General features: G+C 46.8%; 2 protein-coding genes and 1 non-coding gene across 11 annotated transcripts in view; 1 reads left to right on the forward strand and 2 right to left on the reverse strand.

The window, feature by feature from the left end:
• SAMHD1 (SAM domain and HD domain 1) overlaps positions 1–23,063 on the forward strand; it is a 68,004-nt gene extending 44,941 nt beyond the window's left edge. The window contains exons 14-16 of one of the 4 annotated variants that reach the window (XM_010829205.1): positions 5,549–5,653; positions 6,183–6,320; positions 22,839–23,063. In XM_010829205.1, the coding sequence (XP_010827507.1) occupies positions 5,549–5,653; positions 6,183–6,320; positions 22,839–22,895 (300 nt within the window). In that variant the 3' untranslated portion in view covers positions 22,896–23,063. Of the gene's footprint in view, positions 1–5,373; positions 5,524–5,548; positions 5,654–6,182; positions 6,321–10,119; positions 12,289–22,838 lie in introns of those variants that run through there. The other 3 variants (XM_010829204.1, XM_010829206.1, XM_010829207.1) reach the window with 3 other exon arrangements.
• Positions 11,913–24,626, reverse strand: TLDC2 (TBC/LysM-associated domain containing 2). Of its 6 annotated transcripts, none has more exons than XM_010829203.1 (7): positions 23,752–24,120; positions 21,491–21,568; positions 19,589–19,750; positions 18,300–18,452; positions 18,048–18,143; positions 14,288–14,361; positions 12,022–13,411 (listed from the first exon to the last, which is right to left on the reverse strand). In XM_010829203.1, exons 2-7 carry the CDS (start codon positions 21,521–21,523, stop codon positions 13,276–13,278), a joined length of 654 nt encoding a protein of 217 aa, XP_010827505.1. In that variant the 5' UTR covers positions 21,524–21,568; positions 23,752–24,120; the 3' UTR covers positions 12,022–13,275. The 6 variants fall into 6 exon arrangements, with proteins under 6 accessions (XP_010827504.1, XP_010827505.1, XP_010827502.1 ...); XM_010829200.1 differs by adding an exon at positions 21,688–22,034 and having other exon boundaries at positions 13,322–14,361; positions 23,752–24,626; XM_010829199.1 differs by having other exon boundaries at positions 13,322–14,361; positions 23,752–24,626.
• On the reverse strand, positions 20,272–20,344 carry TRNAE-UUC. The gene has a single exon. It is a non-coding gene; the product is annotated as a tRNA-Glu (tRNA).
• Positions 24,627–24,632: the final 6 nt, after the last annotated feature.

Consider the following 24,632-nt stretch of genomic DNA (forward strand, 5'->3'; position numbering starts at 1 on the left):
TTGGAACCAGTCTGTTCCATGTCCAGTTTTAACTGTTGCTTCCTGACCTGCATATAGGTTTCTCAAGAGGCAGGTCAGGTGGTCTGGTATTCCCATCTCTTTCAGAATTTTCCAGTTTATTGTGATCCACATAGTCAAAGGCTTTGGCATAGTCAATAAAGCAGAAATAGATGGTTTTCTGGAACTCTCTTGCTTTTTCCATGATCCAGCGGATGTTGGCAATTTGATCTCTGGTTCCTCTGCCTTTTCTAAAACCAGCTTGCACATCAGGAAATTCACGGTTCACATATTGCTGAAGCCTGGCTTGGAGAATTTTGAGCATTACTTTACTAGCGTGTGAGATGAGTGCAATTGTGCAGTAGTTTGAGCATTCTTTGGCATTGCCTTTCTTTGGGATTGGAATGAAAACTGACCTTTTCCAGTCCTGTGGCCACTGCTGAGTTTTCCAAATTTGCTGGCATATTGAGTGCAGCACTTTCACAGCATCATCTTTCAGGATTTGGAATAGCTCAACTGGAATTCTATCACCTCCACTAGCTTTGTTTGTAATGATGCTTTCTAAGGCCCACTTGACTTCACATTCCAGGATGTCTGGCTCTAGGTCAGTGATCACACCATCGTGATTATCTGAGTCGTGAAGATCTTTTTTGTACAGTTCTTCTGTGTATTCTTGCATAGGAACCTGAAATGTTAGGACCATGAATCAAAGTAAATTGGAAGTGGTCAAACAGGAGATGACAAGAGTGAACACTGACATTTTAGGAATCAGTGAACTAAAATGAACAGGAAAGGACCAATTTAATTCAGAGGACCATTATATCTACTACTGTGGGCAAGAATTCCTTATAAGAAATGGAGTAGTCCTCATAGTCAACAAAAGAGTCTGAAAAGCAGTACTTGGATGCAATCTCAAAAACGACAGAATGATCTCTGTTTCTTTCCAAGGCAAACCATTCAATTTTACAGTAATCCAAGTCTATGCCCCAACCACTAATGCCAAAGAAGCTAAAGTTGAACAGTTCTATGAAGATCTACAAGACCTTCTAGAACTAACACCAAAAAAAGATGTCCTTTTCATCATAGGAGACTGGAATGCAAAAATAGGAAGATACCTAGGGTAGTAGGCAAGTTTGGTTTCGGTGTACAAAATGAAGCAGGACAAAGTCTAACAAAGTTTTGCCAAGAGTACACACTGGTCACAGCAAACACCCTCTACCAACAACACAAGAGACGACTCTACACATGAACATCACCAGATGGTCAATACCCAGATCAGATTGATTATATTCTTTGCAGCCGAAGATGGAGAAGCTCTATACAATCAGCAAAAATCAGGAGCTGACTGTGGCTCAGATTATGAACTCCTTATTGCAAAATTCAGACTTAAATTGAAGAAAGTAGGGCAAACCACTAGGCCAAGGTATAAAGTAATACATACCAATAATTTTTTAATAGCACACACACACAAAGGAAAATATTAAGATTTTTTACTCCTATTTTCGTAGAGAATGTAGTGTCTTCTTATATCCTATGAAAATGCCAAATGACTTTCTAATATTTTCTTCTGATCTCTAGTAAGAAATTCTTTTCAGAGTTCTACTCCTGAAATCTCAGGACAGTCTTCCCTGTGTACTTTTTCCATAAGCCTCTCAATTCTTATCTTCTTGCTGATGCATCTTTGAGTGAAGGGCAATCTTACTATAACCATTCTTTGCCCTTGAACCCCCTTTCTATTTCCTTGGCTGCGTGTTCAAGTGCCTTAGATCTGCAGATCGGCTGCAGCTTCCTGTTTGATTAGATGAAGTTCCCTCAGAATAAAGGGATCTCGCATCCTGACTTCCTGAGGCTCTGAAAGGCTTCCCTCTCCGGAATGTTACCCCTGGGCTTGCACATGTCTGTGCTTGCCCGCAGTGCCGAGCATTGCTCCTAGTAGTCCCCCACTTCCCAGTGCATCCCCGTCCAGGTGGCCTCATGCATAGATGACGTACACATGGCCAGTAGGCATGAAAAGAAGTTTAACTTTCTTATTAACCTGTAGGCAAATTGATGCAATGAGTTTCTGATTCTCAGATATATAAGATGAAAACAATTTTTTTTAAGATTTTGTGATAATAAAGATATGTGATAATGGAAGTGTAAATTGACACAAGAGATCAAACTTGGGTCAATTTTAACTGACCTGGCAATTTCAGTCTGGAGGTTTGTCCTAAGGAGATAATCAGTTTTGCACCAAAACACAAATATATTTATTGTGGCATTATTATAGTGTGAAATTTGAGGGAAAGTGTATATGTCAGTGGAATAATGGAAGCATTAAAAGTTGTTTTTAACATGGAAAGATGTTTATAATAAGTGAAAAAAGTACATACAGAATTATTTTATTTTTGTATCTTTAAATTTATATACACGTGTGTATACAGTGAACACACTGAAAAATCCTGGATATATTAACGTTGTTTCTACCTGGGTGGTAGAATTGCAGGTGACTTTTTATAGTGAGTGTGGTATAAGAGTTTCATAATCAGAAAAAATAACTATCCATTTTAAGATGGGTAAAGCCCTTCTATATTCTGAGAAAACAAGTAAAATTGCTAACTACATTTCTTATTGTGTGTTTGCATTCCAGTTTTAGTTTTACAGTGTGATATATTTATGTGGTCCATTTTACCATGCGTGACTCCTTTTAAGACTGCGAGTAGTAATTTTATGATTATCTAATGGGCTGTAAAACATAATTTGCTAGTTAGAATTAAAAATATGTAGTTGTTGGTCTGTAGCTACGTTTTACTCTTGAGTCCTTGGTTAAAAATGGGGTCTCTGGGACTTCCTAGGTGCTCCAGTGGTTAAGAATTTCCCTGCCAAGGGGACACTGGCTCGATCTCTGCTCCAGGAAGAGTCCACATGCCACGGGGCAACTAAGCCCGAGCACCATAACTACTGAGTCCACACTTTAGAGCCCACAAGCCACACCCACTGAGCCCGAGAGCCCTTAAAGAATGGGGTCTCCAACATTGCCCTCTGGAAGAATAACTGTTTCAATAAATCTGCTTAAAGGAGGAATTTACAGTACATTGTAGAGAAAATGAGGATTACCTTTTATTCCAATTCTAAAGCCAAGGAAATAAATACCTAAGAGCTAGGAGTACTTGTAAAATGGTTGAAAATTTGGTTAGTATTCATGCCTCATCATGATGGGTAAAAATGTCAAGGCTGCATCAGGGCTCTCGCACATGGCACTACACGGGGGCCTGTGACAGCACCAGCCCCGGGATCATGGGGAGGACTGAGCAGCTCTCCCTCACGTCAGAGGGATGCAGCTCTCAGAGCCAGTGGACCACACAGAATGGGAGGGTCAGCCATGTACTGCAGATGCTGGGCTCACTTCTGGCCCACAGCTGAATCTCAGATGTCCACGCTTCTCACAGGGAGCATCGCCACCAAAGCTCATATACTGGTTTTCTTCTGTCACCACTCACAGGAAAAGCCCCTCTCATCATCTGTTCTTTTTTTTTTTTTTTGCACTATCCTCGCCACATTACTCTATTTCTTCCTGTTATTTCACTTCCAGTTTCTTCCCTTGTCCTGAACTTATCCATGAAGCCCTTAGGAATTTCCATTCCATAATTAATGCACCTGTATCTTCAGCCTCTTCACTATCTCTTTGCCTTTGTTGCATGCAGCCTGCTGTCCCCTGAGAAGCTTATTCCCCTGCAGCTCTTTCAGGAAAAGCACATTCCTCAGGGTCAAGAGATCTTGGTCATCAGTCCTTTTGTTCCCTACTACCATCTCCAGACCCCATGCAAGATCCCCGTTCCTCTGAGACTGCCATCCTTAAACCAGCTCCTGTCCTCTTGGTTGAAGATTTTGGTATAGTATAGAGCCCTCCACTCACTCCAGTTCCTGCCATCATCTTTAGAGGCTTCATAGTCCCATGACACCAGCTCTGATCTCCGTATCCTCAACCTCAATGACTTTATCCCCTCCACCTCAGCCAGCACACTCAGCGGATTATGCACTCTGAACCTTATTGACATTGAAAAAGGCCCTTTCTCTAAAATTCACTAATTTAAGCATCCCATCTCTGTACACAAACTCCTTTCTTCCTTACTTTCTTGTTCCTAGCTCATTGGGAACTTCAGTTTATTGTCTCCTTCCTTTCTTCCAGCTTGTCCCCTTACCTTTCCTGGGTACCACGGTCCACTCCATATTCTCCCCTCTTGCCTCTCTTTAACAACCAAACTTCTAAGAGTTGTCGTCTCTCTTTTATTTCTCGACTTCTTTTTTGTTTTATTGTTGTTTGTTTTAAGCCATGCCATGTGGCATGCGGCATCTTACTTCCCCCACCAGGGACCAAACCTTTTCCCTGCAATGGAAGCACAGAGCCATAACCGCTGGACCATCAGGAAAGTCCATTTTCCTCTACTTCTAAACTGCTTTTCTGTCACTATCACTATACAGCTCTACTCGTTTTATTGCCAGTCATCATATTGTACTTGGCATGTATTGCAATATCTCTAAGGTCTAGGCCTGTATTAAAACTACTCACTAAGACCACCAGTGACTTCAGTGTTACTAAAACTAGCAGACAAGTTTCTGTCCTTTGTGCCTCAGAGCTGTTTCTTCCGCCTAAAATTCTTTTCTTTCCTACCTAAGCCTGGTTAATTTCTGCTCACTTTATTAGTAAAATCACTTTTCCCAGGAGAATATTTCTAGTCATTGCCTGCTGCTGCTAAGTTCCTTCAGTCATGTCCAACTCTGTGCGACCCCATAAACGGAAGCCCAGCAGGCTCCCGCGTCCCTGGGATTCTCCAGGCAAGAACACTGGAGTGGGTTGCCATTTCCTTCTCCAATGCAGGCAAGTGAAAAGTGAAAGTGAAGTCACCCAGTCGTTCCTGACTTGTAGCAACCTCATGGACCACAGCCCACTAGGCTCCTCCGTCCATGGGATTTTCCAGGCAAGAGTACTGGAGTGGGTTCATTGCCTAGGAGCCCCAGACTACTAGGTTCTCAGGTCACAAAGTTTCACAGCACCATTTGCTTTTCCTTGGTAGCTTTTTTTTTTTTTTTTTTAGCCACACCACCATACAGCTTGCAGGATCTTAGTCTTCTGACCAGGGATCAAACCCAGGCCCCTAGCAGTGAGACCACCAAGTCCTAACCACTGTACCGTAGCAAGGGAATTCCCAGTAATTACTTTTATAATTATTTGTTCTACCTTAGTCTAGGCCATGTGGTCTGTAGGGGCTGGGATTTTATCAAACGTCCTTGTATCTCTGCACAACAGTGCCTGGCACATGTCTGTCACATAGTGGATATTGACTTTATACCCTACTTATGTTGAAAGCACAAAATGTCTCTCCTTACTCCACCCAGATTTCAAATCTATGGGTCATGCACCAGAACTCCTGTCGTTCCACTATGAGCCACTCCAGCAGGGCTCCTACTTCTCCAGAGAGTGCAGCTTCGTTTCTTGTGATACCCTCACAATCCTGAATTAAATTCTCATTGCTGTTATGTACATGATCGCTCACTTATTGCTTGTATTAAGGTTATCAACATGGATTATGGGATGGAAGACAAGAATCCTATTGATCATGTTCGCTTCTATTGTAAGAGTGACCTCAGCAAGGCAGTCATGATTACTAGAAACCAGGTAACTACTTACAGTGGCATTTGGCAAATCTTTGTAGTAAAGTTGCAGTTTACATGCAGGTTAGGCTCTGAAGTCAATGTATACAGTTTTAAAAAAAGAAACAGAAACATATTTTTAAAGTATACATGATTTTCATAGACTAGACCATCTTAACAGCCAGTTTTTCCTGTTTGCTGAACTTGAAGAAAGCTCCGTTTTTTTGGTTTAGAAGGTAATTTATAAGTCTGGTGGGACAGGAATATCATGGTTGAAGTCCTCTAAGTTAAATGTGCTTATTTGTATATCTTCTGTGACAGAGTCTGTAGTCTTCATATATCATACAAACCTTTCATATTGATGAACATAAAATTATGGGACATCGTGCAGTATGACAGTTACCCTGAATTCTTTTCTTTGGATAATCATTGGTATAAAGTACCAAGACAACATGGGGTGTTTAATACCACATCGAGCGCAGAGCTTAGGAACAGCTGATCTCTCTTCAGCATGTGAATTCAGGGTGACAGTGAAACCTTTCCTTCTTTAAAAGGTTTCTCAGTTTTTGCCAGAGACATTTGCTGAGCAGCTGATTCGAGTTTACTGTAAGAAGACAGATGAAAAGACTCTGTTTGCTGCACGACAGCATTTCGTCCATTGGTGCTTAATCAATGACTTCACCAAGCCACAGGTGGGTGACTTATTATTCACATGCATCACAGAAATTTTAAGTAAAAGCCACAAGCAATCTTTACTTCCCTCTGAAAAGTTCTCATTTAAATGATAGTCGTTTGATGAACTTACTTATAAGACAGAAACAGACTCACAAACTTAGAGAATGAACTTACAGTTACCATGGGTGAAGGATGGGGGCGAACAGGAATAGTTAGGGAGTTTGGGGTTGACATGAACACACTGCCATATTTGAGATGGATAACCAGCAAAGACCTAGGACCTTCTGTATAGCACAGGGAACTCTGCTCAGTAGTATGTAACAACTTAAATTTGAAAACGAATAGATACGTATTTATGAATAACTGAATCACTTTGCTGTACACCTGAAACTGACATAACACTGTTAATCAACTGTACTCCAATATAAAACAAAAAGAAAATAATAGTCATTTGACTTGATTTGGGGGGGAAAAAGTTTTTCCACATTAAGCTGCCCTTTAAATCTTTTATTTTTAAAATTGGAGTATAATTGCTTCACAATGCTGTGTTAGTTTCTGCTGTACAACAACGTGAATCAGCTCTATGTAAACATAAATCCCGTCTCTGGAGCCTCCCTGCCACTCACCCCCGTCGCACCCGCCTCGGTCATCACAGAGCACGGAGCTTAACTCCCTGTGCGGTACAGCAGCTTCCCACTAGCTGTCTGTTTTACACCCTGGTAGTTTTGCCAGTCATTTTATTATACTTTGCATGTATTGCAATATCTCCAAGGTCTTGGCCTGTATTAAATCTACTCTCACTAAGACCACCAGTGACTTCAGTGTTACTAGAACTAGCAGACAAGTTTCTGTCCTTTGTGCCTCAGACCTGTTTCTTCTACCTGTAATTCTTTTGTTTCCTACCTAAACCCGGTTAATTCCTGCTCACTTTATTAGTAGAATCACTTTCCCAATGCTGAGTAAACTCAGCATTTCCAAACTTGTAACCTATTTAAATTCACTAGTTGCCAATCCCATAGAGAATGTTGTTGAAATGGTCCTTTATTGACCTGCACGTGGTGGATGCCTGGCACAGAGAACATTGATAGTTGTTGATTGAACAAATGATTGGTAGGTAGGTCGGAAGCAGCATTCTGCTTCCTGGTCTAGTACTGTCTGTCACAGCACCCTGCCTGCTTTAACCCCCAAGCATTGGATACTGAAGGAAACAAAAGTGAAAGGTTAGATGTGAAAGGGTAGCCCAGTATATCAGATCTTTGTCAAATGCCAGAGGGAGGGACACAGGGAAGTCTTTTAGTATTCAGAGTTGAGAGAGCTGTCAGGTAGGAGGGAGGATTCTTCTAGATCCAAAAGCTGGATTGTGTTTGGATGAGTAGCAGAGAGAAATGAGAGCTACACAAAAATGAAACTGGAACAAGTCGGGTGTGTTTGGGAGCTATGAAGAGACTGGTCTGACTGGAGGAGAAAAGTCATATTGTTGAGGTGACAGGGCACACAGAAGGAATTGGCTTGATTGTGGAGAAGCACTGATAATCAGCTAAGAGTTATTCTTATGCACAGTGGGGAGGGAATTGCCGAGAGTATTCAAGACTTACCGTGCTGCTCTAATTATTTTCTTTTAGCAATTTTATTTATGTTTTTTTTATTATTTATGTATTTTTTTATTTAATTTTATTGATTTATTTTTGGCTGCACTGGGCCTTCATCGCTGTGCATAGGCTTTCTCTAGTTGCAGTGAGCAGGGGCTACTCGTTATTGCAGTGCACAGGCTTCTCATTGCAGTGGCTTCTGTTGTGGAGTGCAGGCTCGAGGTGCCCAGGCTTCAGGAGTTGTGATGCACGGGCTCAGTAGTTGTGGTGCATGGGTTTAGTTGCTCCATGGCATGTGGGATCTTCCAGCCTGGTCCAGGGATTGAACCCATGTCCCCTGTATTGGCAAGCAAATTTTTGTCCATTGTACCACCAGGGAAGTCCCTGCTGTAGTTATTATTTACTTCTGGGCTTTTATCTCTAGCTAGACCTGTGGGAATGTAGGAAGTATGTCCATCTTAAGAACTATAGCTTCTAAGGAGACTAAACCCCTGATGAGAAAGGAAGACTCTAGCGACAGATAGACTGGCACATGGAGAGACTGGAAACAGAGAGACAAGACGCTACTCAAGTTCAGCGACTCAAGTTGGACCCTAAATCCAGATACATTCTTTCAGGGAATGAGTGTTCCCTCAGGTCCTGTGTCCGGGACCAGGCTTGGAACAGTACCTGAGACAGTTCCCGAGGGTCTCGCTCTAGTTGGGGACAATAAAAACTCGAGTAAATAATAATCACAGTAGTGCGTAAGTACTTTGGGGTCAGAGCAGTGTGTACAGTCTCAGAGGAGCAAAAAGGTGAAGGGTTTATGCCAGAGTTGGTTGGTTGGGAAAGACTCACTTAAAGAAGGACTTGGAAAGACTTCCCTGGTGATCCTGTGGTTAAGAATCCACCTGCCAATGCAGGGGACACGGGTTCAATCCCTGGCCTAGGAGGATCTCACGTACCATGGGGCAAGTAAGCCAGTGTACCACAATTACTAAGCCAGTGCTCTAGAGCCCGCACTCCACAACTAGAGGAGCCACCACAGTGAGAAGCCCATACACTGCGACTGGAGAGTAGACCCCACTCGCCACAACTAGAGAAAGCCCGTGTGCAGCAATGAAGACTCAGCGCAACCAAAAATTAATCAATTTTTTAAAAAAGGGCTTGGAAGCTGAGACCTGAAGGATGGATGAGGAGTCAACTGGGTAAAGAGGGTGGGGGACTGGAAGGTGACAGAAAGTAGGTGCATTTAGGGGTGAGATCTGGGCTCTGTGCATAGTCCTGTAAGCCAGGAGCCCTGGAGCAATGGGAGCCGTTGGGGTGTTTTAAGCAGGAAAGTTACACATTCAGGTCAGCGTTTACAGCAGAGTCACGGCCACTGTACCCGACCAGAGAACTCATAGGAGAAGCACCTTGACTTCTCTTCCCACCTCTCTTCCAATCTCCCACCAGTGCCTCCCACTAGCCCAACCTGACTGGAGGCCAGTAGGCAGGGGAGCTGGGAGACGTGGTTCACAAGACCTGCTCCTGTTATGCAGAGCAGGGCAGAGGGAGGCAGAGAGTGGATCTGAGAGCAAGTAGGCATGTGAGGCCCACAGTGTTCTATGCCAGCCTTCTCTTCCTTGTGCAGTAAAGGCTCTGACAGTCCTGTACCCTCATGTAGCCTAGAGAATCCAGCCACGAGTTCAAAAACAGTTCAGGATAGAGTCAGGCGTTGGAGGGCCTAGCTTCTTACACTTTGATTTCCAGTTGTAGTGTCGCTTCACTTCGACACCAACCCTCGTTTTGGGTGGAATCTAGGAGGCTGAGGCCAAAGTGACAGCTTTGATTATGGAGCAAAGGTCAAGTTCCACAGGTACACACTATCTTTCCCCTGTTTGCCATCTTGTAGACCTGGGCCATTTGTTACAGGGGAGACTAAGAGGGTCCAGCAAGGATCCAGCACATTCCATCTTTCCCTGGAAAACCAGGACAAGGTGCGTTCCCGGAAGCTGCATGAAGGGAAGGGGTCACTGAGCTGGGCCACGTGCTGCTTCTGGGCATCTGTGAAAAGAACTGGCGTGGTGGCTTTTGCTCTGAAAGCTCTTCCCTTCCCAGGACCGTGTGTCTCTAATTAAGCATATACACCATCCAGGGTTTCCCAAGAGTAAGTCTGTCCAGAAGCAGGCTATCTGCAGGACGAGGATATGTGTGCTTGAGACATTCGCTCAAAACCACGAGAACTGGCTTTCTTCTCTATTCCTAGTTACTCTGTCTTTGACAGGATGGTGACGTTGTAGCCCCGCTTATAACACCTCGGAAATCGGAGTGGAATTCAGCTGGCATCCAGGAAGCAGCCAAAGTCAAAGCCCAGCTTTTCCCAAGTGACTCGATGTGAATGTCTACACTCGATTGTTTACAAAAAGCCCCTCCCATGCCCTTTCCCTCCTCCCCCAGCACAATTAATTTAGGGAATTTGATCACAGAGGTCTACAAATGGAGTGACAGCTAGTGCTTTATATTTTATATCTTGAATGTACGCACATACTAAGTCATTTTTATCCAGAGGAACAGGTACTAGGCAGACCTTATTAACATGAGCTATGGAAAGCGCTGCCTTGCCTCTTTTTAATATTAATCAGTCTTTCTTCTTCAGCAGTCTATTTTCTTAGAATTAACAGCTTTTTTAAGTACTTTGAACTCTTATGACATAAGATTGTTTTTTAAAAAATGTGGAAATAAGACAAAGGCGCACACTGGAATTTGCAGTTGGGGTTGTCATGAACAGCCGTGGTTAAAAACAGTACGTGAAACTCCAGCCCCCTGAGGAGGTGCCCATCACCCTGAATTTGAGGCTAGCTTTCCTTGAGTGATTGCAATATTAGTGAAAGGTACCTCCCCTCACCCTTTTAGCCCCCCATAAACTGCCAGGTTGGGGTCAACAGTATAGGAGGGCCACGAAGGGGCTCCAGCTCTTCAATGAGAGGCCTGATTGATTTGTTGAAAAGATCTGAGGGTGCTGGCCTCCTCTGAAATGGGACATAAAACTGCTTTATAGGAGACCCCCTAGCTCCAGTAGCAGAGGGACTCCCCAAACCAGGCTGTCCTCTGGGTCAGCTGTGGCTCCAGCCCGTGTGGGTTTCTTTCTCTCCTGAGTGCTCACTGCCCCCTCCCTGAGGGTTCCACCACTGCCCAGCCTGGAGAAAGCAGCTCACCGCCCCCGCCCCCCAACTCCGACCTCTGCCTCTCACTTGGGTGCTGATCGGAGGCCGTCGGAGGAACCGCCCTCAGGGCTGCTCAGAGCTGGGGCTTCATTTTTGCCAGTTCAGTGCATTTGATGAGTTTCAGGGCAAAGACTGGCTGCCATGCTGAGACAAAGTGATTTACCCAGTGAATTCCAGGTTCCCCTTTGTGTCTCTACCTCCAGGAGTGGAGTAGCCACCACTGTGGTTGAGCAGTGCTCCTGAGCTAAACAGATTCTGGAGTTAGAGCTAAATCCGGCCGCTGCCAGAGGCAGGTCCATGGGGAGTGCAGTCGTGAGCGCTGGCATCCTGTACTTCACCACACCCTTACAGAAGCCTCCCTGGCAGCCTGGGCGTGGGGAGCCAGCCTTGGCTCTGGGTCAGAGCAAGAGGGAGCAGGGAGGAGCTCAGATCACAGGGCAGAAGATCACCCCCAACATCTTGGGGGTGCTGCCACCGTCCACTGTGTCACCAGGTGCTCCTCTGTTGACACTAGGGTGACAAGCGTTTGGAATGTCTGCTGTTCTGCTCTGTCACCCCTCTCCCACCCCCAGTAGATAATCGAGTTGACCCTAATTGCTAGAGTAGTTAAAACCGTGCTCCTCTCCCACCACAGTGCTGTGTGATGGGGATGTGGATACAGTGGGCTCCTAGAAGCCCAAAGGAAGTGGTCATGGTACCAGGTCATGTCCGTTTTGGCCACGGTGCTTCCAAAACGGCCAGTGGGGGGAATCCTCCACCTCAGACTTCATGTGTCCAGGCCCAAGGTCAAGAATGTAATGTTTCTCTGCAAAGATTGCTTGATTTTTGCCACTCCTCCATTTACATTATTGTTTTATTCTGGAATTTTGTCATCTCAGAGTGTATCATTGTGCTCTCTGAGGAACAACTTGAATCTGTTTTGTTTGCATCTTTTGTTACTTTTTGGCAGCTGCACTTTATGCTCTTTGCAACTGTTTTAATTATGGGAACCACCTGCCATTGACAAGGTTAAATTTTTCTTAAGAAGCATCTTCAAAAAAAAAAAAAGCATCTTCACTATTGTATTAAAAGGGAGCCTTTAACATTAACAGCTTGGCCTCTAGAGTTACTGAGCTTTGTCACCTTGAGAATGTAAATAAGACTGCAGGTTCAAGTGCCTGGTCACTTCATCCTGGTGAGGGAAACAGCTGCAATAAAGCTTCATGAATGTATCTCTGTCTTGAAATCAGTGGTGTCTTCCTCAGTGACTTTCACACTCATGTGCCCAGTTTTGACCCTTTTGTGCAAAAGAACTGTGTTTGGTCTAGGAGTGTACCTCAGTACTGTGCTGGGTCTTCTGAGGGGATGGTTTTAACAGGCCCTATGTTACTTCGTTTTCCTCATTCAATAAAGGCAAGTAATGGCGTGATAAAGAATCTTATTCTGTCAGGAGGCAGGCTCTAGCATGGGTTGTGGGTTTTTTTTCTTTTTTTAGTTTTTCTAAGTTCCTCTTTTGCCAGAAAAAATACCCTTCCTTTTTGTTTAATCTCCCTGAGTTCTCGAATCTACAGAATTTCAGCTTCTTTACCCAAATGTGCATATAGTTCATTTGCTGCTTTCATATTTTCCTTGTGGAATTAAATAAGAGATCTTCAAGTACCCAGCACAGTGGTAGCAGACTGGTCAGTTTTCTGGGAAAAGAAGAATGCTATTTTGGAGTCTTTATTAATTTCACTGCTTGAGTTAGGTGTCTGTGGTTTGACAGTATTCTTTAAAATAATGTCCAAAGTATATAGAGAAGAATCCTATACACCTCCTTGGAAAACTGTCTGGAAGGATATACATGAAAATGTTAGTGTTTTAGGGGATGGTTGAATTTTAGTCAATTTAAAATTTTTTACATCTTCTGGTTTTTCTACAATAAACACACATTAACTGTGTACTCTCTAAAAGGATCATTTTCCTGAGGAATTTTGTGCTGCTCGGGTGAGGTATAACTGTCTTTTACTCCGTCAAATCCCCTCTCAGTAGAATGTGGCCTGTCTCCACAGCTGTCTTGGTCCTCAGGCGCCAAGAGGCTGCTCTCAGCCACAGTCCACACCGGACACTTCTCCATCTGTGTTTCGGATGGAGCGGGCTCCCTTGGCTGAGCGCAGCCTCGTCAGCATCCGGGGGCAGGTCTGAACGCCTGTTGCCTCAGGAAGCTGCCCGCCGTGGCATCAGCTCAGGACCCAGGCCTCCAGCTCGTTGATGCAGAACTGCTCCTGCCGGGCCAGCACCTCATTGTTGAAGGTCGCACAGGGGTGGCTCCCCCCACGGTACAAGTCTCCATCCAACCACAGCCCAAAGCGGCCACTAAAGAGAGGAGAGTTTTGGCACAGCTCCCTCCAGCACCCTTCAGACCTGCCCCAGCAGCCCTTGGCCACACCGTGACTACTCTGCCTTAGTCTCATCTCCTCTGAAACCAGTTTGTCCCAAATTGTTAAGGACTCACACATTGTCCCCCATGGGGTTTCAAGCTTTTTTTTTTTTTTTAAACAGTTCAATGATTTTGATACACATATACAGTGGAGCAACCATCACCACAGACCAATTTTCGAACCTTAAGAACATTAAGATGGCAATGCCTTAACCAAAGGACGGACTCTCATAAACTTGGACTCCAAGCCCAGAACACGTCAGACCAGGGCATCCGTTCTAGTCCCCTCTTGACAGCAAACCTAGGCTGGAGCTGGGAAGTGGGTTACTGCAAATTGGCAGCGGCTGGTGGGGACTGTGTCAGTCCACCTGTCTGTGGAGGCTATTCAGACAGCTGGGAGAGCGAAGAACTTGTGCTAATCAAGCAGTGCTGTCATCTGTGCCCTCAGGATAAGACTTAGTCTGCCTGAATATGCAGGTCACACCAGAGGCAAGATTGACCATGTAAAACACACTCCACTTCCCACCCCCCAACACACACAGACACACACACACATGCTGTCACCAAGTAAACACTTTGGGGGACATTTCACGCCATCCTCACCTCTCAGTATTGACTTAGAGCAGAGTTTAGGGGGTTGGCTGGGAGGCCAGGCAGTGCCACAATATCTATCGAGAGGAGATTCTTGAAGGTTAACCAGCAGCCTCCCCCATTTTGTCTGGGGTTGCCTAACCCAGCATTTCCAGACAGGGGAAAGGACCAGAGTACAGACCACCTCGAGACTCAAGACTAGGGAAGAGTAGGACACGCACCTGCCACAGCCCATCATCAGAGAATCCAAGTCGCCTTTCACAAAGAAAGAGTTGCTTCCGGTCCACTTGAAGACCTGTGATAAGAAACCTCGTTATTGGTGGAGTCCTGCTCATGCAGTTTTACTCTTGACCACTGGGTGGCAGTGTGGTGAAGGAAAACCTCCAAGCCCCGACTAAGGCACCAGAGCTACTCTAGGCTCCTAACTCGCAGTTTCTCTCCGTCTCCCTGGAGTTCACCTCCTCTTGCCCTCCAGTCTGAATTCCCACAGCCCCAAAGCCCTTCTGTTCTAGGAATAGACCAGAACCCTCTGAGGCTTCCTGCTTCCGAAGCTGGAGAGAGGAGGGGAAAAGTCCACATCAGGAGCCAGGCCCTGATTCTACCATTAACTGTTTCCTCCTCTCACTGGAGTTAACACTAAGCCTGCACACCCTCAGTGCTATTTCACACCCAACAAGTGTTTCGATCCCCACCCCAAAGAGACACCCTGACTACCACCAATTCTGTCCCCGCCAGTCACTCCTTCCTGGATCACAGCCTCCTAATGGGTCTCTGCTTCCTCTGTCTCCTGCCCCGAAGCTCATGTGTGCTCTCTCAGTGAGCTATTCAAAATTAAATCAGGGATTCCCCTGGTGGTTCCGTGGTATAGAATCCACCTGCCAATGCAGGGGACATGGGTTCAATCCCTGATGGGGGAAAATCCCATATGCTGTGGGCAACTAAGCACCTGGAGCCAGTGTTCCCCAACAAGAGAAGCCTGTGCACTGCAACTGGCGAGTAGCCCCTGCTCACTGCAAGTAGAGAAAGCCTGTGTGCAGTGACAAAGAGTGAGCACAGCCAAAAAATAATTATTTTTAAAAAATCAAATTAGATATTAGCCCTCCTCTGCTAAAGCTCTCCAGTGGCCCTGACAATGAGAATAAAATCCAGCATCTAACAACAGCCGAAAGCCCAGCGTGCTCTGCCCTGATTTTCTCTCCAACCTCTTTCCCCCTTTACCGCCTGGACTTCATCTACCCTGGCCCTTCTGTTCTGGGAGACCTGAAGCTATTGCTGCTCCAGGGTCTTGCTGACCCCTCTGCCCAGAATGCTCTTCCCCCAGATCCTCAGAAGGCTCACTGCTCAGCTTTCAGATGAAATGTCGTCCCAGAGAAATTTAAAGTAGCCCTTCCTTCCAGGCCCTGTTCAGTGACAATATGCCCTGGTAACATGTAAGTTCCATGAAGGCTGTCTTGATTCTGGCAGTATTCCTGAGACATGGTGTAGATGTTAAGTGAACAAATTATTCAAGAGTCAATTTAGGACTTCACTGGTGGTCCAACAGTTAAGGATCCACCTGCCAACACAGGGGAAACAGATTCAATCCCTGGTCCAGCAAGATCTCACATGCCACAGAGTAATTAAGCCCACACACCGCAACTGCTGAAGCCTGCACTAAAGCCTGTGCTCAGCAACAGGAGAAATCACTGCAATGAGAGCCCGAGATCTCAAGTCAAACAAACGCAACTAAAGAGTAGGCCATGCTCGCTGCAACTGGAGAAAGCCTGAGCGCAGCAATGAAGATCTAGCGCAGCCAAAAATAAATAGAATACTATTTTTTTTAAGTCAGTTTAGCTAATAAAAAGATTTTTAAAGGGCTGCAAAAGTATAGCCTATGATTGCCTGTAATTAGTTGCAAAAAGTGCTCTGAGCAACCAAAAGGTTTTTAGCAAGGAAACGGACTAATCGAAGATAAGCCCTGGGCTCAGAAGAGATAATATTAACAAGTGACCACAAAAAGACAGAACTATTCAACTCCTCCTCTACTTTCCTCAAGGTACATGACCTTCAGACTTGAAGGAGGAAGATAAACATTGCTACAGAAAAAATTAAGATGATGCTTCTTGGAATGAGGGTCAAGGAACTGGTGGGAATTCATGAAGAACACAGATGCCAGAAGACCAAAGACAGGCAAAAATTAACCAATTTTTTGAAAAGATGAGATTCCATAATAATAGCCTGGGAAGACCATAGCAATTGCCTGGAAAAAAAAAAAATCATTCCATTCAAGAGTTTGGTTTTTTGGTTTGTTTGTTTTGTTTTTACATTTAGCACAAGGCACTGTTTTAGGTACTGGATAGACCAGTGATGTAACAGACAAAAATTCCTGCCTCCTAGGACTCCCACTCTAGTGGCAGGAGGCAGGTTAAAAAGTAAAATAAATAGTGTGTTAGCTGTGACAAATGCTTAGGAGAAAGAAGTAGAGAAGGGCGATAAGAGTTTCCAGCAGCTGGAGTGCTATAAATGTAAACAGCAGGAAGGGTCCTGCTGAGAGGGTGACATCTGAGCAGAGTCCTGAAGGAAGTGAGAACTGACTTACACGGAGATCCTGTGGAGGGAACCTTAGGGAGAACAGCATGTTTAAAGGCCCTGAGGTAGGAACAGGCTTGCTTGTTTAGGAAGCAGCTCCGAGGTCAGTGTAGGGAGAGGGAAAGTAGCAAGAAATGACGTCAGAGAGAGTCCAGAAGACGTAGAGACCCGTAGGTTATTTTAAAGACTCGGGATTTGTCTGATGGTCCAGAGGTTAAGAATCTGACTGCCAACGGAGGGGATGTGAGTTCAGTCCCTGGTTGGGGAGCTAAGACCCCACGTGCCTCGGAGCAACTGCCGCAACTCCTGAGCCTGCGTAGCAACTACAGAGAAGCCTGTGCACCACAGTGAAAGGCCACACGTGTCGCAACTAAGACCGGATGCAGCCAAATAAATAAGAACAGATTCTGAAAAAATACTTTGGCTTTTCTCTGAGGGAGAAAAGAAGCCATTGGGAGCTTGGAGCCAAGGAGTGATATGTTCTGACTTCATTTATTTTAAACATTTATTTGGCTGTGGCTGTGCCGAGTCTTAGTTGCATCACACAGGATCTTCAGTTGCGGCATGTGGGATCTAGTTCCCTGAGCAAGGATCGAACCTGGGCTCCCTGCAGTGGGAGCTCAGAGTCTTAGCCACTGGGCCACCAGGGAAGTCCTCGACTTACCTTTTAAAAGGCTCACTCCAGGTACTGTGATGACTGAAGGCGGAAGCATTAGGAGGCTATAGCAGGGACACAGGCAAGTAATGATGGTGGCTTGAACCAGGGTGACAGCAAAGGACATTGTGAGAAGTGGTAGATTCTGGGTAGAGATAGAAAGAGAAGGAGGAGCCATCAGGGTTTGTTGACAGCTCATCAGATATAGGGTGTGAAAGAAGCGTTAAGAAGGGCTCCAAAATTTTTGGTCTCAACAGCAGGAAAGACAGAGGTGCCATTCACTTTGTCAGGGAAGATGGCAGGAGGAGTCAACTTTCTGGGAGAAAGTCAGGAGATCAGCTTGGCAAAACCCCAGTCGTGGTTGGACCCTCCCATCCACGCTGTCTGTGCTTGAACCTGATGAGCTGAATGCTGCTAGAGGAAAGCACACAAAGAAACCAGCCCTGGGACTTCCCTGGTGGTCCGGTGGTTAAGAATCCTCCCTGCAGTACAGCAGACATGAGTTCTATCCCTAGTCGGGGAACTAAGATCCCACCTGCCACTGGGCAACTAAGCCCATGCACCACAACTACTGAGCCTGCCCACCCTAGAGCCTGTGCTCCAAAACAAGAGAAGCCACCACAATGAGAAACCTAAGCACCGAGACTGGAGAGTGGCCCCTGCTAGCCACCACTAGAGAAAGCCTGCACACAGCAGTGAAGACCCAGTGCTGTCATAAGTAAATAAAAATTCTTGAAAAGACAAAAAAAGAGCATCACCTTCAGCTGTGGAGAGAAGGAGAAGAGGAAGGTCTCGCCAGTACCATAGAAGCCTTTGCTGAGTCGAAGGGCCGAGGAGGAGAAAGCCCCAAACATCTGGAAGGAAGAGTTTGTAGCTTGCAGCCGGCAGGGAGCTGGAGATCCCCTCCAGGCTGGGGAGTCTGGGGCAGAGCTGTGGGGGTCGGAGAGGCCCCGGGGGACCCATCAGCCCTTAGTGGCAGCTCTCTCCCCAACGCCCCCAGCATGGCTCACCTGGCCGTCCTGGTCTCTCAGCACCAGCAGCACCGGCCCGCTGTGGCCCTCCATCTGCCTGTACAGGCTCTGCAGACTGAAGCCATCCCTTGACGTGCAGAAGGCCAGGCTCCAGGAGTATCCAGTGACTCTTGGGGGCAGATGGAGACTGAGCTGGGGACAGAGCAGAGGGTGAGCAAGGGTTCCCCGTCCTCCCACCCTCGGTGCTCCATATCCTTGGGGTCCCAGGAGGACTAAGGTTAAACAGCCACCCCTCACCCACGCCTGTGCTTTACAGGTTCAGTTCAGTTCAGTCGCTCAGTCGTGTCCGACTCTTTGCGACCCCATGGACTGCAGCACGCCAGGCCTCCCTGTCCATCACCAACTCCCAGAGTTTACTCAAACTCATGTCCATAGAGTCGGTGATGCCATCCAACCATCTTGTCCTCTGTTGTCCCCTTCTCCTGCCTTCAATGTTTCCCAGCATCAGGGTTTTTTCCAATGAGTTGGCTCTTCGCATCAGGTGGCCAAAGTATTGGAGCTTCGGCTTCGGCATCAATCCTTCCAATGAATATTCAGGACTGATTTACTTTAGGATGGGCTGGCTGGATCTCCTTGCAGTCCAAGGGACTCTCAAGAGTCTTCTCCAACACCACAGTTCAAAAGCATCAATTCTTCGGCGCTCAGCCTTCTTTACAGTCTAACTCTCACATCCACACATGACCACTGGAAAAACCATGGCTTTGACTAGACGGACCTTTGTTGGCAAAGCTTTACAGGTTATGGAGTACTTTCATGTTTCCAGGGGGCACCATGGAAACACCAATGAGCAGGAGGCCTCAGAGAAAGGGATCACTATTCCCATTTTATAGATGAGGAAGCTGAGGCTCGGGGAGATGAAGCAAATTGCCGGAAGCCCACATGGGGAGGAAGTGGCAGAGCCAGGATTTGAACTCAGGTCAGGCCCATCATGGCCCCTAGCAACCAAAGAATAGACGAGATACTGACTGCCTCCTCCTAACTCCCCATCTCATCCTCCCATTCCCATCCCAGCTTTGGCCTCAGTTCCCAAGGACTGGTTCCACTTAAAGAGTCAAGATTAGTTCACCATATCCTTAACCTCCTGGTGAAGTGAAGAAGGTGGTGCTAGGATTACTGACTCATTTCACCAGAAAAGCCCAGCGAGGAGAAGTGAGTTGCCCAAGGTAACATAGTGAGCAGAGGACAGAGCAGGAGGGACCCCAGGCGTCCCTGGACCTGGCTGGGGTGGGGCAGGACTGAAGTCTTTGTACCATGAACTGTGCCCGAACCTGACTCATTTCTGAGGCTCCCAGAACCTGGCTGGCTCCTGCCAGCTGGGGCATCACAGGGTGTTCAGGAACCGGAGTTGGGGCTGGGGTTGTCTCCTCCTCCTTTTCCTCCTCCTCTTCCTTGTCCTCCTCCCCAGACAGAGCATCCTCCACCTGGCTGGGCTGTAAAGACACACAGAGGCCTGGTGAGTTGAGAGACAAGGAGACACGAGCTTCCACATGTCCAGAGCCTGAGAGCCTTGGCCACCTCATCACCCTTTCCCCGGGCCCCTGCCAGTCCAGCGGGAGGAGGCTGTGAAGTGTCCACAATAGGCCAGACCCTGTCCTTCCCGCCAGCCAGCTCCCTCCCTGGCCCCTTCCAGCTGTGCCCACTGGATGGGGCCTTGGGCCCCTGAGGTTTGTCTGCCTGGTTGCTCTGGATCCAGAGTGGATGCCAGGGATTGTGTTCTAAGCTTGGGAGGCAGGAGAGAAGGGCAGGTGGCAGCTCCCAAACTGTGTGCATTTGTACATGAAATAAAAATAATAATATAATAGTGGCTGAATATACAGGTAACAGGACACACTTGACTAGGCCCGTGTGAAATGCTTGGTGAGCATAATCTCTGAATTTTCCCAAGAATCCTAAGAAGAATGTGCTTCTTTTTTGTTTTTTTGGCTGTGCCACAAGTCTTGCAGGATCTCAGTTCCCCAACCAGGGATTGAACCTGGGCCCTCCACAGAGAAAGCGTGGAGTCCTAACCACTGGACCACCAGGGAACTCTCCAGAGTAGGCTTTTTATTACCCCCATGTTATTATTATCTCAAAGGAAGAAAGAAGGCCTTTTGAGCTGGTGAAAGAACGCATGTTTCTCATGGGTGAAACAGTGCACAGGTTCATATAAAATGCGCATTTAGGGCTTCCCTCGTAGCTCAGTGGATAAGAATCCACCTGCCAATGCAGGAGACACGAGTTTGATCCCCGGCCCAGGAAGATCCTGCATGCTGAGGAGAAGCTAAGCCTGTGCACCAAGACTACTTAGTCTGTGCTTTAGAGCCCGGGAGCCACAACTGCTGAGCCCGTGAGCTTCAACTACGGAAGCCTGTGTGCCCTAGAGCCCATGCCCCGCAACAAGAGAAGCCACTGCAGAGAGAGGCCTGCGCAGCACACCCAGAAAGTAGCCTCTGCTTGCCACAACTAGAGAAAAGCCTGTGCAGCAACAAAGACCCAGCATAGCCAAAAATAAAGATAAATTAAAAATGCCTCGATAAAAAAATGCACATTTGTGTGAAGGTGTGTGATGTGTTGGCTTAAAATAGAGTTGTGTAGGCAAATCAGCGTGAGAAGGTGTTGAATGTAACTTTGTATGTTACCTTTCAGTGTGTGTGTGGGTGTGAGCTGGGGTTGTGTTGTATGTGAGTGTCAGTGGGCATGTATAATGGTGTGTTCATTCATTCATTCATTTAATCAATCACTGAGCTGCCACTCTGTACCAGAACATGTGTGTGTGTGTGTGTGCACACACGCGTGCACATGATGCCTGCACACAAGGACTTTGGGGCTTTTCATCAGGAGAGATCTCCTTGGGGAGAAGAGTTGGACAGGACACTGCTTTCCTATTCCCCAGGTTCAGGCCTACGGAGAGAGTCCTAACTGGACAGGCTTCTGGACAGAGCTCCATCTGGCACCCACTCCAGGGAGGAAGGAATGGAGACAGTAGTCTGCTCCTTGAGGGTCCCGGAACCACAGGGCTGGGCGCTAAGGCCCCAGCTTCCTGAGTCCCTGCTCTGAGCCCTGGGCCAGCTGGGGAGGGCCTCAGAAGGGGGCCACCCAGCTGTATGCACCCTGGCCCAGGCCCCACGCAGCCAGAGAGCTCACCTCCCCTGCCTGTCCTGACCGACCCCCGCCCCAGCTGGGCCTCTTACCAGCCGAGTGTAACGCCAGCGGAGACTTTTCATTCTTCTGTCCGAGCCCAGCCAGGGGCAGTAAGTGAGCCTTCAGCCCTGCCAGGGAGGAGGCAGTGCTGAGTGAGACCTGGAGCCGAGAGGGAGGGGCCTGGGGCACGCCTGGCTGGCTCCACACCCACCCAGCTGCCCTTTGCTCTCTCTCACCTGCCACTCACCTGTCACTCCCAGGCTAGCTTGTCCATGAGTGAGTCTGTGAGGTCAGCTATGCTCGGCATTCAGGGCCATACTTGTAGTTAGCAACTAATGCAGGTTAGCCATAAATTCTAGCTGTAATTCAGGCCCATAGACGGTAACCTTTGGGCGGCTGCCTGAGCCCCAGACAGGGTGTCTGGGGCCTGTACTTCCCTCTGTGACCTTGCATAAGTGCCATGTACCCCTGGGCCTCAGTTTCCCCACATATGACATGTTGGACCAGATTGTCTCAGAGGCCCTCACAAGACTGACAGCATGCAATTCGGTTTTCTCTCAAAGCCATTATAACAGAAGCTTGAAAAAGGCCAAGCTAGACGAAAAGAACAGAGATATATATATTTAATAGTCATTTTTCTAATTAAAAGAGCAATACATATTTACTAAAGAAAATTTGAGAAATTTAGAAAAGAATAAAGAAAAATACAAAAATATTCATAATTCTACCTCTTAAAAATAAACTCAACCCCTACAGGTTTATTTTTTCATCCTTTATATTTATTTCATATAAATGTATATACATACATTTATAAATAGATCATACAGTGTGTTGCTTTATAAGGTGCTTTGTCAAGCTTAACAAAAGAAAAATTTCCAATTACATTCAGTACCCTTTGAACATGTGATTTTTTTTAATGTATTTATTTAATTTGGCTGTGCTGGGTCTTAGTTTCAGCGCACGGGATCTTTTTTTGTTTATTTCACGTGGGCTCTAGTTCCCTGACCAGGGATTGAACATGGGTCCCCCAGCATAGGGAGTGTGGAGTCTTAGCCACTGGACCACCACGAAAGTCCCATGAACTGGTGATTGTTAATGGCTGCATATTATTTCATGACAGGATGTACATCATTTCTCAAATGTTTGACATTCTGTTTGCTTATAATTTTCTGTGATTATAAGCAAAATTATAAAAAACTTTCTTGTTCATAAATCTGATTATATTTTTATGATAAATTTCAAAAGTTGAATAATGGATCAAAGGGTGTTCACACATGCTTTTCCAACTGTTTCCAACGAGGCTTCCCAGAGCTTAAGGCTGACCAATGTCTGGATATCTTTCAGGAATCTCAAGGTAATATCTTTCTGATCATCATGTTTTACATCCTTAAATTACAGATAAAGAAACTGCCACTCAGAAAATCGAAGAAGGAGCTAACCACAGCCACAGGATAATATAACACAGTAAAAAGAGCACAGACTCTGGAGTCAGGGAGTCTAAATCCTCTGTCACCTTGGGCAAGTTACTTAACATCTCTGTTCTTCTGTCTCCTTGTCTGTAAAATACTAATACTTGTTTACCTGATAGGGCTGTTATAAAAATAAATGAAGGTAATGCCTGAAGGGACGACTCATTGGAAAAGACCCTGATGCTGGGAAAGATTGAGGGCTGGAGGAGAAGTGGGCGACAGAGGAGGAGATGGTTGGATGGTATCACCGACACAATGGACATGAGTTTGAGCAAACTCCGAGAGATAGGGAAGGACAGGGAAGCCTGGCGTGCTGCAGTCCATGGGATTGCAAAGAGTTGACACGACTGAGCGACTGAACAATGCCTGAAGAACCAGGAGGCTGAAAACCAGGTCTCCATCCTCCTGTTCTGAGTTCAGTGAGATGACACACGGTGCCTGGTGTTTGGTGAAAAAGTGAAAGTGTTAGTTGCTCAGTTGTGTCTGACTCTTTGCAACCCCATGGACTGTAGCCCACCAGGCTTCTCTGTCCGTGGGATTCTCTGGGCAAGAATCCTGAAGTGGGTTGCCACTTCCTTCTCCAGGGGATCTTCCTAGCCCAGGGATCAACCTGAGTCTCCTGCATTGCAGGCAGATTCTTTACCGTTTGAGCCACCATGGGTGCTAGGTAAGTGGCAGTGCTTAAGACCATCCCCCGACCGACTGCCTCTTTGGGAGATTCAGGGCTCAAATCACTGACAAATGGCCATTCAGTCTCCACCCGAGCACCTTGGGCACAGTCACTTGGTCACTTGCAGGGGTAGGTAGCTCAGTGGGGCAGGGAAGGGCAGGAGTGTACTCACTTTGCCAAGTCTCGACCTCTGGTGACCTCTTCCAGCTCGTCCAGCCTGATGGCTTCCCTAGTACATCTCCGGGATCCCACAGAGAAGGGGCCACTTCCGGAACCGACCCTGTCCACCTGGAGGTCTGTACGAAGCAGTTTTAGCTCTGTACCCTGGTTCTCTGGCAGACAGCTGTCACTTCTGCCCCAGCCAGGCTCCAGCCCTCCTCTCCTGGCTCTTATACCTGCCCAGAGGGTGGCATGCCCTGGCCCCGAGCCTGCTCCGGTTTCAGCCGGAAGGACCTGGCTGTGATTTTAATCCATCAGAAACTCAAATCCCACAAACAAGAGCTTGTCACCTCAGGTCCCTGCTCTACCCCTACCAGCCCAAAGAGGTGGGGTTTACCGAACTCCTGGGCTCTTCCTGGAGCCTCTCACCCACAGCTACTGAGCGCCGCATGGTGCCTGAAGCCCATCATGGAAGGCACTTCCCTTAAGGGGTGCAAATGTTACAGGAAAGGGTCGAGCTGTGGGGCCACATCCACCTCCTTGTGCTTCAGGGGAAACCTGGGGCTTGGCGGGTGAGGAGAGGCCGCCCTGCTCTGGTCCTGTTTCCCTTCTCTCACATAGGGGAGGTGATTCTTATTGGCCTGTCATGATGTGGGGTGAGGTTATGCACAGGAAGCCCAGTATCTGGCACACAGTAGGCATGCTCTCGGTTCAGGTAGTTCTCTGTCCCAGGCTCATAGTGGGACTTTAGTGAATGCTGCTGTTGAAACACAGAACCTCAAAGTTAGAAGGGGTTTCAGCCAGTCCCAGACCAAGTGACCTCCATGCAGGGCAGGAAGTCATGAAAAAATATGCCCAGCAAGGGTCCCCCAGCCTGTTTGGGGTGGGTGAGCC

The sequence above is a fragment of the Bison bison genome, unplaced genomic scaffold (genome assembly GCF_000754665.1).
Source record: "Bison bison bison isolate TAMUID 2011002044 unplaced genomic scaffold, Bison_UMD1.0 scf7180017864500, whole genome shotgun sequence".
NCBI classification, from domain to species: Eukaryota; Metazoa; Chordata; class Mammalia; order Artiodactyla; family Bovidae; genus Bison; species Bison bison.